The 27089-nt window shown below is 47.3% G+C and overlaps 1 protein-coding gene across 1 annotated transcript in view; it reads left to right on the top strand.

Moving 5' to 3' along the window:
- Window positions 1-27089, top strand: part of NUP85 (nucleoporin 85) — a 108351-nt gene that overhangs the window by 40690 nt on the left and 40572 nt on the right. The window contains exons 6-9 of the mRNA XM_029600559.1: window positions 21736-21805; window positions 21945-22066; window positions 22563-22697; window positions 25580-25702. Of these exons, the coding sequence (XP_029456419.1) occupies window positions 21736-21805; window positions 21945-22066; window positions 22563-22697; window positions 25580-25702 (450 nt within the window). The remainder of the gene's footprint in view (window positions 1-21735; window positions 21806-21944; window positions 22067-22562; window positions 22698-25579; window positions 25703-27089) is intronic.

The raw sequence follows: 27089 nt of genomic DNA, 5'->3' as shown, positions 1-27089 counted from the left end.
GGTCAAGCTTAGGTTTCTTCAGTATTGACTTGACTATTGTTTGTTTGAGGAGGTTGGGTACAAGGCCTGAGGTGATGGAGGCATTTATAATGTTAGCTATGGGTTGGGCTACTATGTTAGAGATGGAGAGGAGGTGTTTTTGTGGGGATTGTGTCTGAGGGGTGGGAGGAAGGTTTGGCTTTCTTAATAAATGATTCAATTTCCAGAGCAGTGGTGTATTCTAAGGAGTTAAGGCCTTTGGGGAGGTTTTTTGGAAGGGCTGGGTAGGCTTCTTGTGAGGTTTGATTTGGGGAGGAGGAGGAGGGGAATCGTGTAAGCAGTTTATTGATTTTGTCTTGGAAGTATATTGCAAGTTCCTCACACTTAGTTTTGGCTACTTCTTCCAGAATATCTGGAGGTGCTGATTTGGTTAGTGAGGCAATGTAGTCATAGAGGGCTCGCAGATTATATTGAAATTGGTGAATTCTGGAAGAATAGAAGTTCCTTTTGACATTATTTAACCTTTCCCTGTAGCAATGTAAAGAGGATTTGAATTGGGCAAGGAGTGTGGGGGTCGGATCTTTGCGCCAGGCCTTTTCTACTTTTCTAAGATTGTGTTTCATGTCTTTTAGTTCTTGTGTGTACCAAGGTTTTTTGTTTTTTTTTTATTATGCTATGAGTTTATTTGTCTTGATTGTAAAGGGAAGATCTTGAGGAGGCCTTAATGCAGGAGGATTTGGAGGATTCTCTGGCCTTTTCCTTGGCTTTTGTATTACATTTTCACAGAGTCTGTTAGAAAGGCAGCAGGGGAGAAGCACCCTCATACCCAGGGTCAGCTGCAAGGTGACTCAAGTACTGCAAAAAGACATCGCCCAACATCCGGAGGGTTCTCAGCTTGGCTGGCAGTGAGGTGGCCCCATGAAGGAGTCTGAGGACTCCAGGACTCAGAAGGCAATGATCTGCCAGATGGGTCTCCAGGGGCGGAATCCCCTCAGGACTTTTCAAATCTGGATCTGGAGAAGGTGCTGGTGACCAAAGGAGACAACCCTAAGGTGGCCTGGTGGTTTCTCAGGGAAGAGTTGTGCTTAAACAGGTATCAAACTTCCTCAGGTGGAGTCTGACCAGGAAGGGGTGTACCCCGTCATGGTCGGTTTGAGAGGTCCAGCTAAGGACTTTCCCTTTCACAAGTCGGCAAAGCAGCTGGTCATCAGGGAGTGGGACACCCCTGAGACTGTGGTGAGGTTGTACTCGTTGCTGGAGGAGACACTCAAGCTTTTGATGCTTCCGAAGGTAATCACTTCAGTTTCAGCGGTGACTAAGAAAACTACCATTCCGGTGACAGGGTCCGCCTTGCTGAAAGATGTGCAAGAACAGAAGCTGGAAATTCACCTCGAGAATTTTTGAGAACTTGTTTGTGCTGCAGTCAGCAGTTGTAGGTGAAGGAGACATAGTCATCGTCTTCCATGAAGCAGGCTGAGCGCTTGGAGGCAGCAGTGGCCTATTTGGTGGATGTCTTGTATGATTTGATTAGGATGTCAGCAGTTTCAACCAGGCGGCTGCTCTGGTTAATTGACTAAACATTTGCAGACCAGTTTAAGTCTCAGCTAGGGGCCTTCCGATCAAAGACATGTTCGGGCAAGATTTAGTGCCGCTGGTGAAGCATCTGGGAGAGTCCAAGGGACTGTCAGTGTGGGAACGGCAGCCGTATTGAATTCTTTTGAAGCGCTGACAGAAATGGTGGGAGAGGCAGAGGGATCCTTCAGCGAGCTCTTCTCTTCTGGTGGAATCCATTAATGGAGGAGTTTCACCTTCCCCTATCACTCAAGTGCGGAATGTAGAGACAGTCTTTCATGGTGGCTTATTCGCGCCTATCTGGGGCATGGTTTGGAATTGGAAGTCCCGGATTGGGGGATAGTCATCACTAATGCCAGCCTTCCTGAATGGGGAGCGGTGTGTCAGTATCAGTCAGCGCAGGACCAGTGGTCGAAGGAGGAGGCATTATGGTCTATCAGAGAAGAGAGTGGTGTGTTTCGCATTACTTGCCTTTCTGCCATGGTTACGCAACCAACCAGTACGGGTTCTATCGGACAATGGAACAACTGGCCTGCATCAACTGGCAGAGAGGAACCAATTTATTTATTTAAGGTTTTTATATACTGGTATTTGTCGAAATATCATATCGGTTTACATGTAACTTGTAACAGCAGGGAAATACATTAAACAGGGAGATAGGCGGAACTTGGAGAGTATACAGAGTTATATAACGAGCTTCGGAAAGATCAAGTAGATAAATATAAGCAAAACATGGAGTTGAGGTTATAGTATACACGTGGGGTAGGCAGGGAGAGGGCAGAACTTGGAGGAGTACGGGTGGAGAAATAAAAATTTTAAGGGGGTTCAACAATTGCAGTTAATACATGAGTAGATATATCTTTGCGGGTAGACTATACATGTACGGAGGGCAGCTAAGGTTACTGGCAAGGAGGGAGGGGGAAAGGGTGAGAGGTGAAGGAGAGCATGGGCAGGGGTGGTGGGATAATCTTGTTATTCTGGGAAGGCTTGTTTGAAAAGCCAAGTTTTAAGCTTTTTTTTTTTAATTGTTGAGTACTTATTTCTAGTCAAATGTCTGGTGGCATAGCGTTCCAGTGAGTGGGACCTGCTATAGAGAATGCACACACTTTAGTGAATGTTAATCGATAGGTCTTGTGTGGGGGGATGTGAAGAGTGCCTTTGTTTACTGATCTGGTAGGGTGCTTAGAGGCATGTAGGCGAATTTTGTTGTTGGTCCACTTAATGTTACTGTTGTGGATGGATTTATGTATAATGGATAAGTTTTTGTAGAGGATGCGGGATGGAACTGGGAGCCAGTGTAACTCTTAAGGATTGGTGTGATGTGTTCGTTTTTACGTGTGTTGGTTAGTATTCTGGCTGTAGCGTTTTGAAGTATTTGCAGAGGTTTGATGTAGGAGGCGGGGAGGCCGAGGAGGATAGAATTGCAATAGTCTATTTTTGTCAGGATGGTAGCTTGTAGGACGGTGCGGAAGTCGTTGAAGTGTAGGAGGGGGTTTAATTTTCTTAAGGATGTGAAGCTTGAAGAAGGATTCCTTTATCGTGGTGTTAATGAATTTTTTAAAGTTGAGTTGGCTATCAATGGTGACTCCCAGGCTACGTGCGTGTGGTTGGAAGGGGATGGCGGTTGTGTGTTGGTTATTGTCCATCATGTGGCTGTATCTGTGGTCACGAAGCGTATGACTATTCCGGTTCTTGGGGCAGCGGCCCTTAAGGATCCCCAGGATCATAAACTTGAAGTTCTTCTCAAGAAAATCTTTGAGGTGCCGGCCCTTGATGTTAAGGCAGCGGTTTGCAGTAGTTTATTTATTTATTTAAATGCTTTTAAAATATACCGACATTCATAGGACATATCATGCCGGTTCACAATCAACATTGTAAAGGAGGAAGAGGAAATTACAAATAACAGGGAGGGGGGAGGTGGAGCAGTGAAGGAAAAAGGAGAGGATGGGGGTCAGGTGACAGTAAGCGCAGAAGTTGCGGGAAGGAGAAAGGTAGTGAAGTGCTAGGGGAGAGAGAAATTGATAGGAACTGTGTTAAAAAACTGAGAAAAGAAAATTAACAAATTTACAAATTAACAAATTTGATGCAATGCGTGAGCCTCAGGTGGGTACGACAACTCCTGAGTGCCAGGGAGCTTTCCCCAGAGGAGGCAGAGCAGGTGGATCGTTTGGAGGCGGCAGTGGCGTATGGCGCTGATGCTTTGTATGGTCTCTTTCGTACTTCTTCCCGCACAATGGCTTCCGCGGTGTCGGCCCGCAGATTTTTGTGGCTTTGTAATTGGTTGGCTGATGCTTTGACCAAGTCGCAGTTGGGAGCACTTCCCTTTAGAGGGAAATTCCTTTTTGGAGACTATTTGGAGCAACTCATTAAATCCTTGGGGGATAATAAGGTATACAAGTTCCCTGAAGGCCTAAAGCCTTCAGGGGTTTCGGTCCTTCCCGTTCTTGTTTTAGGGGTCAGCGCCGGTTTTGTCAGTCTAGACCACCCACCTCTGGCCAGAGGCAGCCATCAGGAAGGCCCCAATCTTGGGCTTATTTCTTTTCAAGGCCGTAGACCTGCCTGTGATGGGGTCACTCCGGGTTCAACATGAGCTAAGTCCTCACAATGAAATAGCACCGACCCATTCCTCTGTTCCTGTCTTAGGGGAGCGGCTATACCTATTTTACGAGGAGTGGGTCAAAATAACATCGGATCACTGGGTTCTAAACGTCATAGAACATTAGATTTTGCTTGCTTATTGCGCGACCTATTTCTGGTATCTCCCTGCGGGTCCTTGGAGAAACGATGCCTTTGTGCCGGCCTTTTGACCCACACGGACCCCTGGACCTTGCTCCTCCAGCCACCCGCTGGACCCGCCGAACTAAAGAATCGCTGGCCCGGAAGGCCTCTACCCACCCCCGGACCCGCCAGACGGACGGACCATAGGCCTTCGGTCTAGCCCTACCTCAGCTGCAGACCACCGCCTCTCTAGACCCTCCTCCACGGCGGACCCCAGCGGCGCAGACAGCAGCAGCTCCACGCAGGCCTCCGAGCCCTCCCAGCCTCCCCAGCGACAACCATCAGACCCCGCCCACTGACACTCCCTAGGCGGCGATGTGGGACCCAGAAGGACCTTAAAAGGGTCGTAAGTGCGCCTTTGGCGCCATGCGCCGGCGTCGTGCGCCAAAGGAGCCTGCCCTTGTCGTGCCCCTTAGCAAGTCCCCTACCAAAGCCTAAAAGACCCGCTGACGACTGCCTTAGCGGCCAATCAGCGATCCCAGACATCACTAGGGGGGAAGAGGACACCTACTGTCTCACAAAGCGCCGCAGACCGCCCTAGGGTCCTTCCTCCGGCCTGGTGACCAGCACTACGATCTGACCCTCCTGCATCCGGCCACTGACCCGACTGGATCAACAACAACCTGCGAGCCCCCCGACTGAACCAACTACCAGCGACCCTACCGAACCGCCTTCTGAAGGCCTGACCCAGCACCACGAGCCAGCGACTTCGAACCCAGAGGCTCACGCAATCGGCGCACACCCACCGGCGTAAGAGCCACGGCCTGGCTAGGCCCAATAAGCAGATGCCCCCGAAGTTGCCCTAACAGACCCACTAACGGCGGCCGTAGCGGCCTATCAGCGACCCCAGGCGTCACTAGGGGGAAGAGGACACCTACTGTCTCATAAAATGCCGCAGACCTTAGGTGTCATGAGCCGTACGTCGCGCACCTAACGAGCAGGCTCCTTGGTGCAGCCATCTTTCTACCCCTCCCCTCCTGCCTCTCATACTTTTTCACAACTGACCCCAAAAACAAAACCCTCATCCCTCCCCGCTTACATCCTCCCATTCCCGTTGAGATCCTGTCCGATCTTCTCTGAATTACCAAACCCACATAGGTTTAGTGTTTTCCTTTCCCCTTCACACACAAATTACACATAACTCACCCTCACCTACCTCTCAACATGGAATCTTACCCTATTCCCATACTTAACCACCAACCCTATACCCAAAAAAGGATTTACCCCCTTACTCTCCCTTCCAACCTGAGATCGCTAGTACCGATTATGATCTCTCCCCTAACACAACTCCTCTGCCTAACCACACTATCACTCCTCCTCTTCAACTCCCAATCTCTAACTAAAAAACCCCCGATCCTTAATGACCTTTTACTAGATACTCAGCCAGACATCTGTGCTATTACAGAAACATGGCTCAAACAAACTGACATAGTCCTTCTGAATCAACTCCCCATTGACCTCTACGACATTCATTCCCTCCCCAGACTCAAAAAAAGAGGAGGCCGCCTTCTACTGGCCTCAAAGAAAGAACTGAAACTAACCCTTCAGACTATTAACTCCCCCCATAATTTCGAAATAGGTTTCTTCAAATCCCCACAGCTTCAAATTTGCCTCATTTACATTCCCCCCCCCGGTCTCAACAGCAACCCCTCCCCACTTATTGAATTTATTGCTGAGAAGATAGACATGGATACTCCAGCCATCATCCTGGGGGATTTCAATCTCCATGTTGACCGCATTCCCCTGTCCCCCTCTTGTGAAACCTTCCTATCCGCTATCATAGCCTTGGGATTTACCCAAACCGTATCCAGCCCTACACATAAAGCCGGCCATACCTTAGACTTAATATTCACTAACTCCCACATCATCAGTGCAGAAGCCCCCACTTGCACCCCAGTTCCTTGGTCAGATCACTCTCTCATAACCTCCAAGCTCACCCTAAATAAATCTCCATGTCCCAACAAAAAAACAAAGCAACTTCATTTACTACAGGAAACCATGCTCTCAAGAAGATCTAATCCTCTCCCTCTCATCCGAACTCGGAAAATTGGACCTCACCAATATTGACACAGCCCACCGCTCTTGGAGCAAAATCACCAAAGACGTTGCGGACAAAGTCTGTCCTATCAGAGCCAAAGAAATAAAGCCACTTAATTAAAAAAAAACCTTGGTTCACAGCAGAACTTAAATCCCTTAAACTACAGCTAAGAGTCAAAGAACGGAAATGGCGCAAGAACCCTTCCCCTTCCTTTCTAGCAGACTACAAACACACTCTCAACTCCTACAGAACCTCAATCCTACAAACTAAAAAAGATTACTACTCTCAAAAAATCCATCACTACCAGTATGATGCCAAAGCCCTCTTTGCCTATGTCTCGCTTCTCACAAAACCAACCCCTACTCCATTCACAGACAATGATGCAAAAAACAAATGCAATGAACTAGCAACCTTTTTCCATACCAAAATAAGTAACCTCATTGCAAAGTTCCCCCCCCCTTCCACCTCCACATACCAGACACAAAAACGCCTGCATCCCCCTAGACTCTTTCGACACTACCTCCATTTCTGAAATATCAAAACTACTAAAGAAAATGAAACCTTCTACACACCCTGAGGACTTTATTCCTACTAAAGCCCTCCTTACCATTCCTGATACAATTGCCAAACCCTTATCGGAGATTATTAACTGTTCATTCACCCTAGGGCAAGTCCCTTCTGCTCTGAAACAAGCCATCCTCAAACCCGTCTTAAAAAACCAAACCTAGATGCTTCAGACCCAGCTAACTTTAGACCAATATCTAACCTCCCTTTCCTGGCTAAACTTTTGGAGAGAGTCGTCAACTTACAGCTCATAGATCTTGAAAATAATAACCTCCTATACCCATCCCAATTTGGCTTCAAGAAATTCTTCAATACAGAAACCCTCTTACTATCCCTATCTGACACCATCCTTAAGGGTATGGACAAGGGCCAATCATTTATTCTCGCCTTATTAGACATTTCCTCAGCCTTTGACACCGTCAGCCACAATATTCTTATTGAACACCTCACTGACATAGGTATATCAGGAACAGCCCTGAGCTGGTTTGCATCTTTCCTAAATAATCGCCATTATAAAGTCAAAATTGGTAACCACGAATCGAACCCCATTAATCTAACACATGGCGTTCCACAAGGATCCTCCCTCTCCCCTACTCTTTAACATTTACCTGCTGCCCTTATGCCAGCTTCTTGCCAACCTTGGACTAATGCATTACATCTATGCTGATGATGTACAGATTCTCATCCTGTCACAGATTCAGTGTCTAATGTGCTCAAAACTTGGAACAACTGCCTTTCTTCAGTCAACTCCCTCCTCACCAACCTCAAGTTAGCCTTAAATATGTCAAAAACAGAGCTGCTTTTTATCTCACCAGCTCGCCTTAACCCACCACTCTCAGTGCATCCCTTCACTTTCTCCCAACATGTTAGAGATTTAGGCTTTACTCTTGATAACCATCTCAATCTCCAAAAACATATTAACAACACAACCAAAGACTATTTTTACAAATTGCAGGTACTGAAAAAACTAAGACCTCTACTACACCACAATGACTTCCGAACAGTCCTCCAAGCTACCCTTTTACGAAGATCGATTACTGCAATTCCCTTCTCTTAGGCCTTCCAGCAACTTCAATCAAACCTCTCCAAATGCTGCAAAATGCGGTGGCAAGAATCCTAACTAACTCACGCAGATCAGACCACATCACTCCGATCCTCAAAGACCTCCATTGGCTCCCGATCACATCCAAAATCCTTTATAAGAGCCTTACAATTATTCACAAAACTTTAAACAATCAAAACACTACCTGGCTAAATAACTCTCTCCAATACCTCACCTCCAATAGACCCTCCAGAACCGCTTACAAAGGATCCTTAGCCACTCCCGCCCACAGTATCACCCAGCTCATATCTACCAAAAAACGTGCACTATCCACAGCAGGACCAACATTATGGAACTCTATGCCACCTGATCTCCGCCTGGAACACTGCACTGCCACCTTAAAAAAAAAAAAAAAAAAAGCTTACGTCGTGGCTGTTTGAACAAGCCTTCACTTGAATTAGCTCCCCCCACCATATTACCTTCTTTCTCTACCTCCTCCTCCTCCTGAATTATTCAAACAATGATGATATATTTATCCCAGGACAAGCAGGATGCTAGTCCTCACATATGGGTGACGTCACAGAACGGAGCCCAGCGCGGGAAACCTTTCTATCAAAGTTTCTAGAAACTTTTGAGTGGCCCTGAGAGGCCACTGAGCATGCCCAGCATGCCATGATATTCTCTGCCACAGGTGTTTCTCTTCAGTCTTCGCTTTTCCGCGCTGCTGTTCGCATCGTGGGACTAGAGCCCTTGCGTTCTTCACAATTCTTGTGACTGAAAAAGTCAATATTTTCTTGATATTCTCTCTCATAGGAGCTCTCAAGCTCGCCGGCTGGTGAGTACCATTTTGATTCTCATATTTTTTAGGAATCTTTTTCCTCACACTCGCATCCATCGACAGCCATAGATTCCAAAATGGCGACAGGATTCAAAAAGTGCCCCGTTTGTAATAGAAACATGTCGATAACTGATCCGCATTTGGAGTGTGTACTGTGCCTCAGAGAAAAACACGATGTCAGTACATGTCCCAAATGTGCAGAAATGACGGTAAAAGGACGGAAAGCCAGACAAGAGAAGATGGAGCATCTGTTTTCTCTTCAGCTAATTCCTTCTCCATCGAAATCATCGAGGTCGTCTCCGGCTGGAGCGACCAAAAAGGTCTTGCTTAAAAAACCGCGTCCGAATGGCTCCGGTGATCGCCCGTCCTCTCCATCCTCTACTATCGACAAAATCGGCAGAACACCAGAAATCTAAACATCGCCATCAACATCCATCATCTTCTACATCGATGTCCTAGGATGAATCGATACCAAAGCGGCCCAGACAGCAGGAAACACCGGCACCTTTGATGCCTGGGCCTTCGCCGTCACCGATTCCAACCACCTCGTCGATGGACACTTCAGTACCGCCACCGAGTACATCACCGGTGGTTTCACCAATGGTACAGCCTGAATTGACTACATTAATAAGACAAGCGGTTCTGCAAGCTCTAAAAGAGCAAAATATTCCGACAATTTCGTCGATGCTGACATCCGTGTCGATGCCGACACCGTCCATTTCGATGCCGATGCCTCCAGCATCGATGCCGATAACTTTCACATCGATTCCGATGCCCCCAGCATCGATGCTGGTAATGATACCGATGCCGGTGGTACCACTGATGACGGCATCCTTCTTGCCGCCCAGGATTTCGACTGGTTTTATAACCACTACACCGAGACTCGTAACACAATCAACATCACTTTTTGCACACATTCCACCATTGGTACCATATCCACCGACGACGACATCGACAGTATCCTCGCTACCATCGGGCCAACCTACACTGGAACCTCCAGAAGTTCAAGATGAGGCTTTTTATCGACGCCTTTTACAAAGGTACCAAAATGTGATCGATAATTTACCACCTGTTAGGCCACATACTACTTCTGCAGATGTTTTCATCGATGACCCACAGCCTGGTCCTTCAGGACTTCAGCCCCCACCTAAAACAATACAAAAATCACCTTACAGAGAAGATTCAGAAGACTCCTGGGATGATGAACCCTCTCAATTTTCTTCAGAGGAATTCATGTCTAATCCTTCTTCTCCTGATCGAAGAAAGAAGTCACCCCAGAAGATCTTTCCTTCTCTTTCATACAAAGCATGTCTGACTCAATTCCATTTAAACTTACAGCAGAGGAAGACACAAGAGCACAAAACCCTTGAGGTACTACAGTTTGTGGATCCACCCAAACAAGTACTGGCGATACCAGTACATGAGGTGCTACTAGATCTCCAAAAACGAATCTGGGAACACCCAGCTTCTACCCCTGCAGTAAATAAACGTGTGGAGACGACTTACATAGTCCAACCAGCTCCAGGCTACCACAAACAGCAATTACCACACCAGTCTGTAGTGGTAGAATTAGCACAGAAAAAATCTAAACGTGTGTGCCCACACTCATCCATCCTACCAGGCAGGGAGCACAGATTCCTGGATACACTAGGAAAAAAGGTCTACCAGAGTTCTATGTTGAGCACCAAAATCTCTGCGTATCAACTCTACATTACTCAATACCAGAGGAACCTCTGGAAACAGATGGAAGGGTTCATAACCTCTTTACCCACCCAGTTCCAAGAGCCTGCACAAGCTGTAATAACAAAAGGATTGGAAGCAGGCAAACATGAGGTAAGAGCAGTCTATGATAATTTTGAGACTGCCTCCAGAACAGCAGCAGTTGGAATCACTGCTCGCAGATGGGCCTGGCTCAAAGCATCTGACCTCAGAACCGAGGTACAAGACAAACTTGTAGACCTGCCCTGTCTTGGGGAAAATCTATTTGGGGACAAAATTCAAGAAGCTGTACAACAGCTTAAGGGACCACACTGAGACTCTACGTCAGCTGTCTCAAACCCCTCAGGAGCCTACGACTCAGTCTTCTCGTCGTCCTCCACAAAGAGATATGAGACGTTCCTATTACAGGCCACGCAGATACTACCCACAAGCTTCTAGGGGTAGATCCAGTAGACCTACACAAACCTCCCAGGCCAGACAATCCAGGCCTGCTCGTCCACAACCTCCTGCACAGACAGGCCCTGCAACAGGCTTTTGAAACAAAGACCAGAGAACAGACCCAACCTTGCAATCCCAAACCAAATCTACCAGTGGGAGGAAGAATATCCCATTTTCACACAAATTGGCAAAACATAACCTCAGATCAATGGGTACTTTCCATAGTCTCTCGAGGCTACAAACTAAATTTCACTCAATTCCTCCAGAATTTCCAACAACTTCCTGCCCACAACAAAATCCTCAACTACATCAATTACAAGTGGAATTATCCACCCTTCTGAGATCCAGGGCCATACAACCAGTGCCCTGGACACAGCAGGGCAGAGGATTCTACTCCCGATACTTCCTCATTCCAAAGAAAACCGGAGGCCTACGTCCCATCTTAGACCTCAGAAATCTCAACAAATTTCTAAAGAAAGAAAAGCTCAGGATGGTTTCTCTTGGCACCATGCTTCCACTTCTTCAAGCAGGAGATTGGCTTTGTTCTCTGGATCTTCAACATGCTTACACTCATATTCCAATATACCCTCCTCATCGCAAGTACCTGCGCTTCACAGTACACCATCAACATTACCAATACAGAGTTCTACCATTTGGACTGGCGTCTGCTCCCAGAGTCTTCACCAAATGTCTAGCGGTCATAGCAGGACACTTGCACAAAGAAGGTGTCCATGTTTTCCCATATCTAGACGACTGGCTCATAAGAAGTCCATCTCAACAAGGAGCAATAACTTCTCTCACTCGAACAATTGCTCTACTTCACTCCATGGGATTTCTCATCAGTTATCAAAAATCCCATCTCACTCCAACTCATCTGCTTCACTTCATAGGATCTAGCAAAGGCTATTCTACCTCTAGACCGTGCAGATGCCCTTATTCTACTAGCAAACTCCATTTCCTCACGGACACAAACCACAGCCCATCAGTTTCTGATACTGCTAGGTCACATGGCATCCACAGTTCATGTTACACCAATGGCAAGGCTTTGCCATGCGAGTTGCCCAATGGACTTTAAGATCATAAAGGATTCAAGCCATTCAACCACTTCATTCTCCAATTCAAGTGACCCACCAACTAAGATCATCTCTACTTTGGTGGACCAACAAAGACAACCTGTGCAAAGGCCTACCCTTCCAACAACCAGTCCCACAAATTACTTTAACTACGGATGCATCCACTTTGGGATGGGGAGCTCATGTAGACAATCTCCACACTCAAGGAACTTGGACAAAACTCGAAGCAACATATCAAATCAATTTTCTGGAACTTCGAGCTATATGTTATGCACTGCATGCGTTCCGGGACTGCCTTTCACACAAGACTGTTCTGATCCAAACAGACAACACAGTAGCCATGTGGTACCTCAACAAACAGGGAGGTACGGGCTCGTATCTCCTTTGTCAAGAAGCTGCACAGATTTGGGGCTGGGCCCTGAATCACTCAATCTACCTACGAGCCACTTATCTGGCAGGCATTCACAATGTAGTAGCGGATCGACTCAGTCGTCAATTCCAACCACTGGTGTGACGGCCTTATATCTCCCAGGCCCGTCCCTTCCCGATGACGTCAACGTCCTGGAAAAAGGATTATCGGAGGCCCCGACTGGGCTAGGTAGCTCCTTTGCCCCGTTTCAACCTCCTTAGGTAAATTCAGAATCGGCTCTCACCTCCACCTCCTACCTTCAACATCAGATCTTTTAAAGTCGCTCTCTTCAGGGGCTCAAAATGTGCTGCACACAAAGCTTTAAATACCAGGTTCAAGTTCCATGAGGGACAAGGATCTCTGATCGGCGGACGCAAGTGCTTTGCTCCCCAGAGAAAACGAGCAACATCCGGATGTGCGGACAAGGATACCCCATGGACTTTACCACTGAAGCAACCGAGAGCCGTGACCAGTACCCTGAGAGAGCTGCAGGATAAACCTTTGGCTAAGCCCGCCTGTAAGAATGATAAAATATCCGACACCAGGGCCCAAGTAGGCTCTATCTTATACTAAATGCACCACGATTCAAAGACTCCCCACACCCTGACGTAGGCTAGGGAGGTAGAGGTTTTCCGAGATCGCAAAAGGGTAGCCACCACTGCGTCCGAATAACCCTTGCTCATTAGACGTTTCCTCTCAAAAGCCATGCCGCTAGACAAAAGCGATCTGCCTCTTCCAAACAAATGGGACCTTGATGTAGAAGTCTCAGGAGCCCCCGAAATCTCAGGGGCCCGCCACCACAAGGCCGACTAGATCCGCAAACCACGGACGTCTTGGCCACTCCGTAGCCACTAGGATTACCTCCACCAGGTGAGACTCTATTCGACGCAGCACCCTGCCGATGAGGGCCAGGGTGGGAACACATACAGCAGCACCGTCTGCCAAGGAAGAACCAGGGCATCCATGCCTTCTGCTCCCGGTTCTCTGCGTCAGCTGAAGAAGCGAGGGGCCTTGGCGTTCTGAAACGTCGCCATCAGGTCCATACTTGGCCAAGACACTTGACACGCATATACGGTGAAAGGCTTTTGCGGATAGCTCCCACTCCCCGGGATCAAGTCTGTGTCAACTGAGGAAATCGGCCTGAACATTGTCGACTCCCGCAATGTGAGAGACAGCAGTCCTGGCTAAATGCTGTTCCCGCCTCGATCGCTACCGGTTGGCTCTTGGTTCCTCCCTGGTGATTGACATAAGCTACTGCTGTCGCATTGTCGGACAGAACCCTGTCCGACTTGCCCCACAAGAGTGGTAGAAAGACCTGCAACACTAAACGAACCGCCCTGGCCTCCAGACGATTGATCGATCATTGGGATTCCTCCACTGACCACAGACTTTGCACTGATTTGTCCTGACAAACTGCTTCCCAGCCTGAGAGACTGGCATCCGTGGTCACCACCGTCCAAACAGGAAATTCCAGAGGGACACCGCAGCTCAAATTGTCCAAGAGGAGCCACCAATCAAGACTGGAACGAGCACATTCTGTATGAGGAAGAGGAAGATGAAATTGTTCTGACACCGGGTTCCAACGGGACAGCAATGCGGATTGCAGAGGTCTCATATGAGCAAATGTCCATGGGATCAATTTCAGAGTTGAAGTCATCGAACAGAGGACCCGAATATAGTCCCAAACTCTGGGAGGCTGACTGGACAACAAATCTTGCACTAGTCCCTGTAGTTTGAGAATGCGCTCTCCCCTGGCTCATATCGAACAGGGCTCCCAGGAACTCCAGGGACTGGGAGGGAATCAGATGGCTTTTGGCTAGGTTGATCACCAAACCTAGTGATTGCAGCAGCTGAATAACCCGGTGAATCGCCACACGGTAGAGAGCTTCCGACTTCGCTCAAATCAACCAATCGTCCAGATACGGATGGACCAAAAGTCCTTCCTTCCGGAGCTGTGCTGCTACCACAATCATGATTTTGGTAAAGGTCCTGGGCACCGTGGCAAAACCGAATGGCAGAGCCTGAAACTGAAAATGCTCTCCCAGGATCGAAAATCTCAGGAACTTCTGGTGGTCGAGCCAGATACCGATGTGTAAATACGCTTCGGTGAGATCCAGAGATGCTAGGAATTCCCCCTTGTGCACCGACGCAATGATTGATCTAAGGGTCTCCATGCGAAACCGAGGTACTCGAAGGCATCTGTTGATTCTTTTCAAGTCTAGAATGGCCGAAAGGTGCCCTCTTTGGCACCACAAAGTAAATGGAGTAGCGGCCTTTCTGCCATTCGGTGGGAGGCACGTGAATGATGGCTCTGAGCTGGATAAGGCGTTGCAATGTGTCCTGCACCGCCCGACGCTTTTCCGCATACGAGCATGGGGAGATGAGAAAGCGGTCTCGTAGGCGCCGAACAAAATCTAAACGTAGCCGTGCTTTATTACACCGAGGACCCACTGGTCCGACGTCAGCTTGGTCCACTCCTCGTAGAATTGCGAAAATCTTCCTTCCACAACCAGAACCGAGGAAGGGGACCGGCTTCATCTCATTGTGAGAACTTAAGCACTCCTGCAGCCTGTCTTGATCCAGGTCTGCCGAAGCGACGGCCTCGAAAGGACTGTGACTAGGATTGTTGTCTGCTGGAAGACTGTCTAGCAGAGGACCCTGACGACCTAGAAGAATGAAATCTCCGATTCCCCCTGAAGCGGGACCATGAAGTAAAGGAAACCCTCGTCTTGGGATTATCCGCTGGCAGCTGAAGGACCTTGTTCTCCCCTAAGGAGTGGATCAGATCCTCCAAGTCCTTTCTGAAGAGCAGCTTGCCTTTAAACGGTAAAGATCCCAACTGAGCTTTGGAGGAGACATCAGCAGACCAGTTTCTCAGCCAAAGCAATCTGCGGGCCAAGACAGCTGACACCATAGAGCAGGCAGATGTACGGAGGAGGTCATACAGGTTATCTGCACTGTAGGCCATAGCGGCTTCCAGACGTCCTGCCTGAGTGGCCTCCTCTTCCAAGAGAGGCGATACACTCTGTAATCGTTGGACCCATCGAAGGCTTGCCTACAAAGAGAAGCTAATGCACATGGCAACCTGGACTCCCAGCGTGGAGACCTCATATCTTCTTGAGCTGAGCCTCTAGCTTGCGATCCTGGAGATCTCGAAGCGCCTTTGCTTCCGTCACTGGAATGGTGGTCTATTTTGTTACAGCCAACACTGCCGAATCCACCTTGGGGACTCAAAGAAGGTCCAGGGCTTCCTCTGGCAACGGATACAGCTTATCCATCGCTTTGCTGACCTTTAAACCCAAATCCGGGGTGTCCCATTCATGAAACAGCAGGTCCCCGGAGACCCACCATAACAGGATCAATATTCCCCATCCGGGAATCTTCCTGCAGAGTCTCAATACCCAACTCCTCTAGAATTGCTGGGATGAGCGGTCCCAATTCATCCCTCCTGAAAAGACAGACTAACTTAGGGTCATCTCCCTCCATAGCCTGTGGCATTGCATTGTTAGTGCTCTCGTTCAGATCCGCCCCCCTCGGGGCTTGTCCCCCAAGTCCTGATCCTTCGGTTCTGAATCCGAAGAAGAATCGTCCCGCGTATTTTCGGCGTGGTCCGAAAAGGGAGCTGCAGTTTCGGCATGTCCACCTTAGCAGGGGGTCTAGGCCGCTTAGCAGAGGGGCCCGACGTCAGGGAACCAGACCATTTCTTTGCCGCCTTGCAGGCCTTAAAAGCCTTATGGAACAGCAAAATGAAATCTGAGGAAAAGGAGGATGAAGAGGAATCGGATGCCCCCTCAAGGCTGTCCTCAGCCGCATCAACTGAAAAATCCGACAGGCTGCCCCCGCGGGGGCAGACGGACGTGGTGATAATGGAGGGGGCCTTCCCCCTCCTCCACGGCATGCTCAGCTGCGCGAAAAGTGGCCAAAATGGTCTCCGTTCCCGCGTTGAGCTGGAATGGGTCTGCAACCCTGTGCTGGGGCCGGCTGAGGCTCCCTGGCTTGCGGCGCGGCTTCGATTTTGTAATTTCGGCGGCTCCAGAGGTTCTTCCCCCCGGGGAGGCAGGCGGAGCAAAGGCCTTCCCTGGAGATGCACACGCGCATCTCCACACACTTTACAGGCCGCACCACGTGGCATTGAAGCAGATGCCCATGGCAGCAAAAAAATGGCAACAGAGTAAAAAAAGGAAAGTCGAACGCAGCTCACTCCTAGCAATAGCGCTCCGGACAAAAAAATCAACGGAGAGCACGGCCCGGACAGAAGCCCTCGAGGAGTGAGTACCGGTTCTTATCTGTAATCTGAAAGAAAGAAAAAGAGTGAGGTCCCCGAGGAGCGGGTACCTCTGGTAAGTCCGAGGAGGCAGAGTAGCTTGGGAGGTGTAGCCAAAGCAATCCCCAAGGCAGAGTAGTTTGGACAGCCGAAGCGAGTCCTTAGCGAATCCTTGCTAACTTGGTTTGTTAGCGAAATAGAGACATAAATATTGGAAGTAAATTTGATTTTTTTTTTTTTTTTACCAACCTGTTAGCGATGGGTCCGGTGCCTTCCGGGGTGAGTGATCTGGGCTCCCCGGTATCACCCCAAAGCGCTAGGGAAAGGAGTGGTAAATAGGGTCCTCGACCCCCACTCCAAGTGCCTCAGATACCCGGGGGGATGGTCCTCACAGAACCTGCCAACCCCCTGGGAGGTTGTCTTGAGTTTGAAGAAATTTCTTCTAAGTCCTCTGTGTTTTTGGGGTTTTTTTTAAAGTATACCCACAGATGAAACTGTGAGTAAAAACCTAAACCTTCTACTTTTTCTTTTTTTTTTTTTTTTTTAAATCTGACTAAGACTTGTAGGGTTTTGCACCTCCACCATCTGCTGGAGACAGAAATACCGGCAGACTGTAAGTGACACTTCGGGGTATAGGACAGAGTCCGCCAAAAACTTCTCTGTCTCCGTCTGCTGGAGGGGAGGCAAAACCCAGGAGTCTGGACTGATCCGGGTACGTACAGGGAAAGCCAGTTGGTCTCGCCCCAGGAGATCTGTAGAGCGGCGACTTGGAAATCTTTGCATACTTTTGCTCAGCATTACCGTTTGGGCTCCGGACTCCGAAAGGTTTGGCAGTAGTGTTCTTAGAGCGGGGCTTTCTAGGTCCCACCCCATGTAAGGTGTTGCGACCGTCGCTGCTCAACGCCCTCACTCCGCCCTCTTTACCTCTGTGGCGCTCCCTCCGGGTCTGATGGACGGCTGGCTGCTGCGGCATCTCCATGTCGTCTCCCTCTGGCGTCCCCGGACCGGCTCGACGTTGCAGATCCGCCATGTTGCCTGAAGACCTAGGGCACGCGCACTCTGATTGAAGTACCAGCAAGAGCACGAACCTCAGGGGCGTCCCCCTGAGATGACGTCAACCGCTTCCAATATTTATGTCTCTATTTCGCTAACAAACCAAGTTAGCAAGGATTCGCTAAGGACTCGCTTCGGCTGTCCAAACTACTCTGCCTTGGGGATTGCTTTGGCTACACCTCCCAAGCTACTTTGCCTCCTCGGACTTACCAGAGGTACCCGCTCCTCGGGGACCTCACTCTTTTTCTTTCTTTCAGATTACAGATAAGAACCGGTACTCACTCCTCGAGGGCCTGTGTTCATAGAAACATAGAAACATAGAAATGACGGCAGAAGAAGACCAAATGGCCCATCTAGTCTGCCCAGCAAGCTTCACAAATATTTTCTCTCATACTTATCTGTTTCTCTTAGCTCTTGGTTCTATTTCCCTTCCATCCCCACCTTTAATGTAGAGAGCAGTGATGGAGCTGCATCCAAGTGAAATATCTAGCTTGATTAGTTTGGGGTAGTAGCCGCCGCAATAAGCAAGCTGCACCTATGCTTATTTGTTTTACCCAGACTATGTTATTAGCCCTTATTGGTTGTTTTTCTTCTCCCCTGCCGTTGAAGCAGGGAGCTATGCTGGATATGCGTGACGTATAAGTCTTCTCCCATGCCGTTGAAGCAGAGAGCCATGCTGGATGTGCATCGAAAGTGAAGTATCAGGCCCATTTGGTTTGGGGTAGTAACCGCCGTAACAAGCCAGCTACTCCCCGCTTTGTGAGTGCGAACCCTCTTTTCTTCTCCCCTGCCGTTGAATCAGAGAACTATGCTGTATATGCATTGAAAGTGAAGTAACAGGCTTATTTGATTTGGGGTAGTAACCGCCGTAACAAGCCAGCTACTCCCCTCTTTGTGAGTGTGAATCCTTTTTTCCACATTTCCTCTTGCTGTTGAAGCTTAGAGCGATGTTGGAGTCAAGCCTGTGTATGTTTATTTAATAAGGGTATTGACTCCAGGCAGTAGCCATCATTCTGGCGAGTCACCCACTCTTCATTGGCAGCCTCTTGACTTTATGGATCCACAGTGTTTATCCCACGCCCCTTTGAAGTCCTTCACAGTTCTGGTCTTCACCACATCCTCCGGAAGGGCATTCCAGGCATCCACCACCCTCTCCGTGAAGAAATACTTCCTGACATTGGTTCTGAATCTTCCTCCCTGGAGCTTCAAATCGTGACCCCTGGTTCTGCTGATTTTTTTCCTTAGGAAAAGGTTTGTCGTTGTCTTTTGATCATTAACACCTTTCAAGTATCTGAAAGTCTGTATCATATCACCTCTGCTCCTCCTTTCCTCCAGGGTGTACATATTTAGATTCTTCAATCTCTCCTCGTACGTCATCCGATGAAGATCCTCCACCTTCCTGGTCGCCCTTCTCTGTACCGCCTCCATTTTGTCTTTGTCTTTTTGAAGGTACGGTCTCCAGAACTGAACACAGTACTCCAGGTGAGGCCTCACCAAGGACCTGTACAAGGGAATAATCACTTCCCTTTTCTTACTCGATATTCCTCTCTCTATGCAGCCCAGCATTCTTCTGGCTTTAGCTATCGCCTTGTCGCATTGTTTCGCCGACTTCAGATCATTAGACACCATCACCCCAAGGTCCCTCTCCTGCTCCGTGCACATCAGCCTTTCCCCCCCCATTAAATACAGTTCATTTGGATTTCCACTCCCCATATGCATGACTTTGCACTTCTTGGCATTGAATCTCAGCTGCCATATCTTCGACCACTCTTCCAGTTTCCTTAGATCCCGTCTCATTCTCTCCACTCCTTCCGGCGTGTCCACTCTGTTGCAGATCTTAGTGTCATCCGCAAAAAGACAAACCTTACCTTCTATCCCGTCCGCAATGTCGCTCACAAAGATATTGAACAGGACCGGTCCCAACACCGATAGTGTTCCTGGACACTCTGAAGATTCGCTACTGCTTGGAAGCTATCGCTGCTACAAACAATTGTGAGTTACCATCGCTCTCTCAGAGCTTTCCCTGGGACCAGGTACTCGCTCCTCGAGGGCCTAAACCTTTCCAGCTCCTGAGCTTCCTTGAGACCTTATGTGAGTTTTGTCATCTAGTTCTGTTCATGAGCTCTGCCTACTCACTTTCTACAGTTTCTCAACAGCTCAGCCATTCTGGATTGCTGTTCCAGTACCTGAGGGACTACAGCCCTTCTGGGCATATCAGCTCACTACTGCCACCTCTGGTGGTTTCAGAAACCTGTTTAATAAAAGAACTAATGTGTGTCTGTCTCCATACTCAAGCCTAGCCGGTGGTCCCTCTCGGGATATCCTCCTGGGGGGACATGGTCATTTGCCACCAGCCCAGGGATTCACCTACAACTATATCAGATTCATTACAGATTGCTACTCCTTAGCAAGACGATATCTGAGACACTACAAGATTGCTGACTCCTCCTCCTTTAGGAGCCATTACATCATATTGCTACCTCACAGCTCCATCACAGAGCTTTCCTAACAGATTGCTACTCCTATCTGATTGCTCCTCCCATCAGATAGCGGAATATAACAGATTGCTAACACCTAGCATCAGATCCATTACATCAGATTGCTAACTCCTCCCTCTTTCAGGAGCCCGCAACACAGATTCTAACATAAGGCAGCTTGGGTACATCCTAGCAGTCTGGACTGATCCGGGTACATACAGGGAAAGGAAAATTTGTTCTTACCTGCTAATTTTCGTTCCTGTAGTACCACGGATCAGCCCAGACGCCCGCCCAGAGTAGAAGTTGTTCAATTTGCGAGTCCACTCGAATCCTTTTTCCTTCAATTTTACTGGAAGACTGCATAGCAGACCAAAGATTTCAGAGTGCTCTTGACCTGTATATAGTTTTTTGTATTCCATTTCCTTAGATTTGATCTAGCCATTGGATTTGGATTGCTGTTAAAAGATAAAATTCAATTTCTGCTTTGATTCTGTTTATACTGAAGGGGGCCGCAGGTGGTGCACTGTACTTACAGGGTGTGTCCTTCAAATTTTTCTCTGTCTCCATCAGCTGGAAGGGAGGCAAAACACAGCAGTCTGGACTGATCCTTGGTAGTAGAGGAACAAAATTTAGCAGGTAAGAACAAATTTTCCTTTATTGTGCTAGCCTCTGCTACCTCTGCGTGTTGGCCATTCAAGCATTCCTCTTTGGTTCTTACCAGCCCTATGCTTTTTCAACGCTCATTCACCACCACCACACTGCCCTGCCCCTAATATCTTACCACCAAGCTTCATAATAATCCAAATACCTATCAAAACTGCTGAGGCTCTCTGTGGTGCAAACATTTGAGTGTCTTGTGCTCATTCTTGGAAGCCTGATGCAGCCTTACCGTTATTCTGCATGCATTAGCTTCTATTCTTAACCTCTTTGACCCTCTAAAGCAGGGGTGGCCAACTCTGGTCCTCAAGAGCCTTAAACAGGCTTGGTTTTCAGGAGCTCCACAATGAATATGCATGAAATAGATTTACATGTACTGCCTCCATAGTATGTAAATTTAATCTCATGCATATTCGTTGTGGGTCTCCTGAAAACCTGACCTGATTTTGTGGCTCTTGAGGACTGGAGTTGGCCACCCTTGCTCTAAAGCTTTTCGTGTGACTGAGCCCAAATCCTCATTTCTTCTACCTGTTCCCCCACCCTTACCACCAAGCCCTGTGTCTGTCTTGAGCATGTTTCATTTCTTTCACGGTTTTAGTTGACACGGCCTCTGCTGGTATGCTACTCCAAGCGTTTACAAGCCTCTAAGTAAAGAAACATATTTTCATGATTCCTCTGAGCTTTTCTACCCGTACCATACAATGACCCTCCATCCTCAAATTATTTTTTTTTCTGTGGGAAATCTCATCTAACTTTTTATTGACTGTTTCTGTCATGCTGCCGCTCACAGCAAGTTCATTCCAAAACCTCTGCTTTTTTTTTCCCCCTCCCCAGGTATCTGTTCTCTCTGCTATGGAACTTATCTGGAATCTTTGTGAAATTCTTTTTATTGAAGTAGCCACAGGTGAGTTCTTTGTATTGCGCTAATCCCTAAGAGTCCTTAATGTTTCTTCTTTTCCTTCCACCATGCTAAACTTTGTGGTTGTTTAATAACTTTGTGGAGTCTGATGGCTGGGTCCTGATGCTTGCGTTCATGCCCACAGCTGGTTCCCTTTTGCTTCATCTCCTTGACTGGGTCCGGCTGCATGTCTGTGAAGTGGACAACATGGCCCAAGAAGTCCTGAGCAGTGAAAGCCCAACAAATCATGAAAAGTACTGGGATGTTGTAAGGAATAACTTTGTATCTGGGGTGCTTTACCATTCTTGTGTTTTCTCTTAAGTATCTAGACTCAATATTGGCAACCTGGACCATGTAACTGCTGGAAGATAAATTACATTCTGCCCACTGGTGGACCGCAGTTTACATTAGATTTGAATGTTACATATATTTAGGAGGGAATCAATTGGGTTTTATAATGCACCTCTCATATGCACTGCATTCAGCACCTTTTTATTTATACAGGAAGATGAGGAGAAGGAAGGTCAGCCACATTGGGGAGGGAACAAGGCAGCAGTGTTATACCAGCACACTCACCTGCAGCAAGAACTGAGCAAGAAAGACAAGAAGAGCGATTAAAAGATTTGGTTAAAGTCACACATTAAGTGGCAGAGATGAAATTTGAATTTGTCCCCAGGTTTCTAGTCTGCTTTCCCTCTCTGTGCTGCTAGACATTCCTTTATTGCTACCCTCCTGTATGCTGACTGTCTTGGTGTTTTTCCAGGTTACCTGCTACGTACTGCAGGGCCGGATGGATGAGGCCCGGCAAATGCTTACCAAAGAGTTCAGTGCCACAGCCAGCTCACGGGGCATGTGCAGGATTCTGGATGGTCTATTGAAGAAGATGCCCATCTTCAGTGTACGCAAGGCTGGGCGTTATGAGGGAGTGGTTTGGGGGTGGGGTGGAGCAGGGATTTTTGGGGGAAGGGTTTGGAAGGGTATTGAGAAGAGCAGGGTTTAGTTTTTGGTTTTTTTTTTTAGGGATTTTTAGGCTGGAGTTTCGGGGTGGGGAAGGGTTTGGAAAGGAGTGAGGTGAAACAGGTTTTTTTTAGTTGCAGGGTGCTGAATAATCTCCCTCCCTCCCTTTCCATTTCCTCTTTCTTTCTCAAGCTTCACCTACACCAGTGGTTCCCCAACCTATCCTGGGGGACCCCCAGCTATTATGGTTTTCAAGATATCCGCTATGAATATGCTTGAGATAAATCTGCATGCATTGTTTCCTGAAAACCTGACGGGCCAGGGGTCCTTCAGAACAGGTTTGGGAACCCCTGATCTACATCAAATCTGAATGATCAGGCTGCAGACAGGCCTGGATTTGCCAATAGGCACACTAGGCTTGTGCCTAGGACAGAAAACATCTAAGGGCCAGCAGGCTAGATGGAGATTTACTGCCTCTCAGCTGTGCTGAATCTCACTCAGTGGAAAACAGTCTTCTGTTTCCTGCTTCAGTCCCTTTCCTCCCAGTGTAGAAACAGGAAGGGGGGAGGAGGGGGAGGCTGGAATGGACAAAGAAAAGAAAAACTGCTGTACTCCTTCTTCCAACCCCTGCCATTCAGGGACATGAGGGGAAGAAGTGAGCCTGGACCAGACAGAGCAGAGCAAAGAAGTCTGTGCCTTAGACCTTTTCCTCTGTTATCCCTTGTCCGAGACAGGGGATGGGGGGGGGGGGGCATTGTGGGAGAGAGACGCATAACACCTATAGTGCCTAGGAACAGCAAAACCCTAAATCCATTACTGGCTGCAGAACATACTTATTTGGCTAGAGGGAGATTCCATTGCACATGCAAAGTTGCATTTGATTTAACGAGCATAAGTCAATGAGTTTATGCGATTATCATATTGCACCAGAAATTTGTGGCCTCATTTTAAGTGGTGTTGAGCTTTTGATTTTAAGCACATTTTATGACTTGACTCCTGTCAAAGTATTCTTATTTATTTATGTATTTTGTTTTCAAATATTCCTGTCCTCCTGATTCTAATTGTATTCATAGTGGGCAACAAAAAGCACTCATAAAATGACATTCAATAACAACAATATCACATATCATATGGCACACTCGACATATAATCACAGACTAAAAATAACTATATGCCTGCTGGAAGGCTTGTTAAAAGAAAAAGGTCTGATATATAGTAGGGACAACTAACATCATTTTGTCTTCAGATCTCGGCATTCTTGCAGTGATGTAAACTTGAGTTAGGATCTAAATCCATAAGGCAGCTATCTCATGAATTGCCTGGAAGATTAGGGTCATTAACTTAAATTTCAAGTGCTAATGAATTGGAGGCCAATGCAGACTGATTAAAATAGGGGTAACATGAGAGTGATATTGCAACTCAAAAATTAGTCTAGCGGCTACATTCTGTACTAATTGAAGCATCCATAACAATTCACGGCATCTCTAAACGGGACACTGTAGTCATAGTCTATGAAATGACTGAAGAATGCAGGAAAAACAGCTCTAATGTTCAAGCAGTCCAGAAATGTGTTGTGTTAACATTAGGCACCACCATCTTGAGTGCATTACTCCACAAGTGTGTGAGGTATCTTGCTAACTGCAGACGTCTGTGTAAATCCAGTGAAGGGCATCTTAAGTATCCTGTCCTTCATAGCTGTTCTGTTTCTTCTTCACATTCAGGCTGATACAGTAAAGTGCACGGGAGAGCTGGCACTCCGAGGCAAGCGCCCGCTCTCCCAATGCGTGCCCAGGCACCTCTCCTGGGCACGCGATTCAGTATTCAAATGAGGGCCCATGCTAATAAGGAGGCGCTAGGGACACTAGTGTGTCCCTAGCGCCTCCTTATTGGCAGCAGCGGCGGCTGTCAGCGGGTTTAACAGCTGACACTTAATTTTACCTGCGTCTGTTGTCAAACCCGCTGACAGCCACGGGTTTGGAAAACGGACGCTGGCGAAATTGAGTGTCCGTTTTCCAACCCACGGGCAGATTTATTTATTATTTTTTTTAAAAGCTTTTATTTTTTTTTATTTTTGGGGCCTCCGACTTAATATCACTATGATATTAAGTCGGAGGGTGTACAGAAAAGCAGTTTTTCCTGCTTTTCTGTACACTTGCCCCGTGCTGTCCGAAATTAACTCCTGCAGTTACTTTCTGTATTGAGTGTGACTAACTAATAGGCTCATCAACATGCATTTGCATGTGATGCGAGCAATTGTTTCGGGGGGGGGGGGGGGGGGGGGATGTTGGCCACGCATTTTCCACGTGCTATTACCCCTTACTGTATAAGGGGTAATAATAGCGTGTCGAAAACGCGCATCCAAACGGGGGCTAACAGTGTGCTTGACCTGAGCGCACCGTTCTGTATTGGCCTGACAGCTTGTTAAAGGAGTGAGTTGAACTGAACTTTTCAGTTGTATATCTTGAATCTTTTATAAAGCCTTTGAGTGGGTGGAGGAACTAATGGGGGCACAGAAGGGAAATTCCAGGCCTACATCCATGGAAATGTTCCTAGTAGAATCCTTGAAATCCTGAGCTCAACCATTGAAGATAGTCTATTTATGCTAAATACAGGCTGGACTAGAATTATCGCTGCCAATATTCTGAACAGACGAAATCACTGTTGGTCTGTAAATGGTCTGCATGATGTTATCAGATAGAGGTTGAGGGGTGGTGCTCCCTGCTCTGTTTACACTGCATCTCTTCAGGCCAGGTCCTTTAAATCCAGCTGTTGCAGGAATCTTCTGGCTTTGCTGACCCTGTCTTTTTTTTGTGTTGTACACAGCCTGGTGGTTCACAGACTCTGACTGAGTTTGAATTAAAGTGGCAGCACTGGCATGAAGAGTGTGAACGCTATGCAAAAGATGGAACGTTTGCGTCTAATATCCACTTGGAGTCCATCTGCAAGGTCAGTGCAGCCGGCTAAAAGCCACATTTGAAGGCTTCTAGCCAGCCAGAAATAAATGTCATTCAAATTAACTGCACAGTATTTGACATCTGTTAGGACAAGTTTGATTGTCCAGAATTATTTTTTTAATTTGCAGTGGAAGAATAATATACAACAAACAAGTTAATGCAACTTTTTCTTCCTCTCCTTCTAGTACTTACGTCATCTCTAGGAATGCAGTATTTATACCCACTTGCAATCTACTTTATATTTGTATGTATGCATAAGTTATGTACTCAATATTTTGGCTTTGTGTTTTCTCTGTAATCCACTTTGTGTCCACCTGAAAGATATGCAGAATATCAAGTGTTTATAAATAAATAAAAGCTCTTACCTGACATCCATGGGGAATAGGGGGTACAGATTAATCAAATATGCTGGTTATCTGCCAGTCCTCTGCTTTCTTTTCCAACCCCTCCCCTCCCAAGCAACAGTGTGCAGGAAACAGGAGGGGAGGCAGGATTTAATAGAACAGAGAAAAACTCTCTGCTCCTTAATCCAGCCTCCCCTATCATTCCCCCTCCCCTCATGGCCCCTGCAAGAAACAGGAAGGAGGGGGTGAGGCTGGAGTGGACAGAGCAAAGCAGAGAAAAGCTAATCTGCTGCCTAATCTAACCCCTTTTCTCCTGTCATTCCCCCCACCAAAGGGTGCTGCTTGGACAGGATGCTGAATAAATGTATTCCACATGTTATAGGGTTGGATAATGGAGCTTTTACTGTAAATCCACTGAAATCTTTATAAACAGCTCAACAACTTCATACCACTCTGTGACCTGAAATGAACATGGCCTGAAATTTATAGTCCTAGGGACATCACAGCCAGTCACATTTTCAGGATATCCATAATAAATATGCATGAGATAAAATAGCAGATACTGGGTTTCCAATATATACAAATTTGCTACTTTATCTCATGCATATTCATTATGGATATCCTGAAAATTAACTGGATATGGGTCCCCAGGACAGGTTTGGGAAGCCTTGATTTATAACAAAAGGAAAAGAAAATGATTTCCTACCTGCTAATTTTCGTTCCTGTAGTACCATGGATCAGTTCAGACAGTGGGTTGAGCCTCCTGTCCAGCAGATGGAGTCAGAGCAAAACTCGAAGGGTGGCCTCTTATAAGGTAGTGTGCCCTTTGCTTCCCTTCAGTATTAAGAATATCAAAGCAAGAAGCAAAACAATTCTGGATGGATCAAGGAAACTTGAATTATGTACTAGACGTGCCAACAGCGATAAGCAACAATGCCACACAAAATTTTTTTTATTTTTTTTTTAAGAAAAAAAACTTGCAAAGGGAACCAGGAGGTAACCGTTAAGCATTCAAGCTGAATACTATCCCAATCC

The sequence above is a fragment of the Rhinatrema bivittatum genome, chromosome 4 (assembly GCF_901001135.1).
Source record: "Rhinatrema bivittatum chromosome 4, aRhiBiv1.1, whole genome shotgun sequence".
NCBI lineage: Eukaryota > Metazoa > Chordata > Amphibia > Gymnophiona > Rhinatrematidae > Rhinatrema > Rhinatrema bivittatum.
This window is presented reverse-complemented; position numbering and strand designations above follow the sequence as displayed.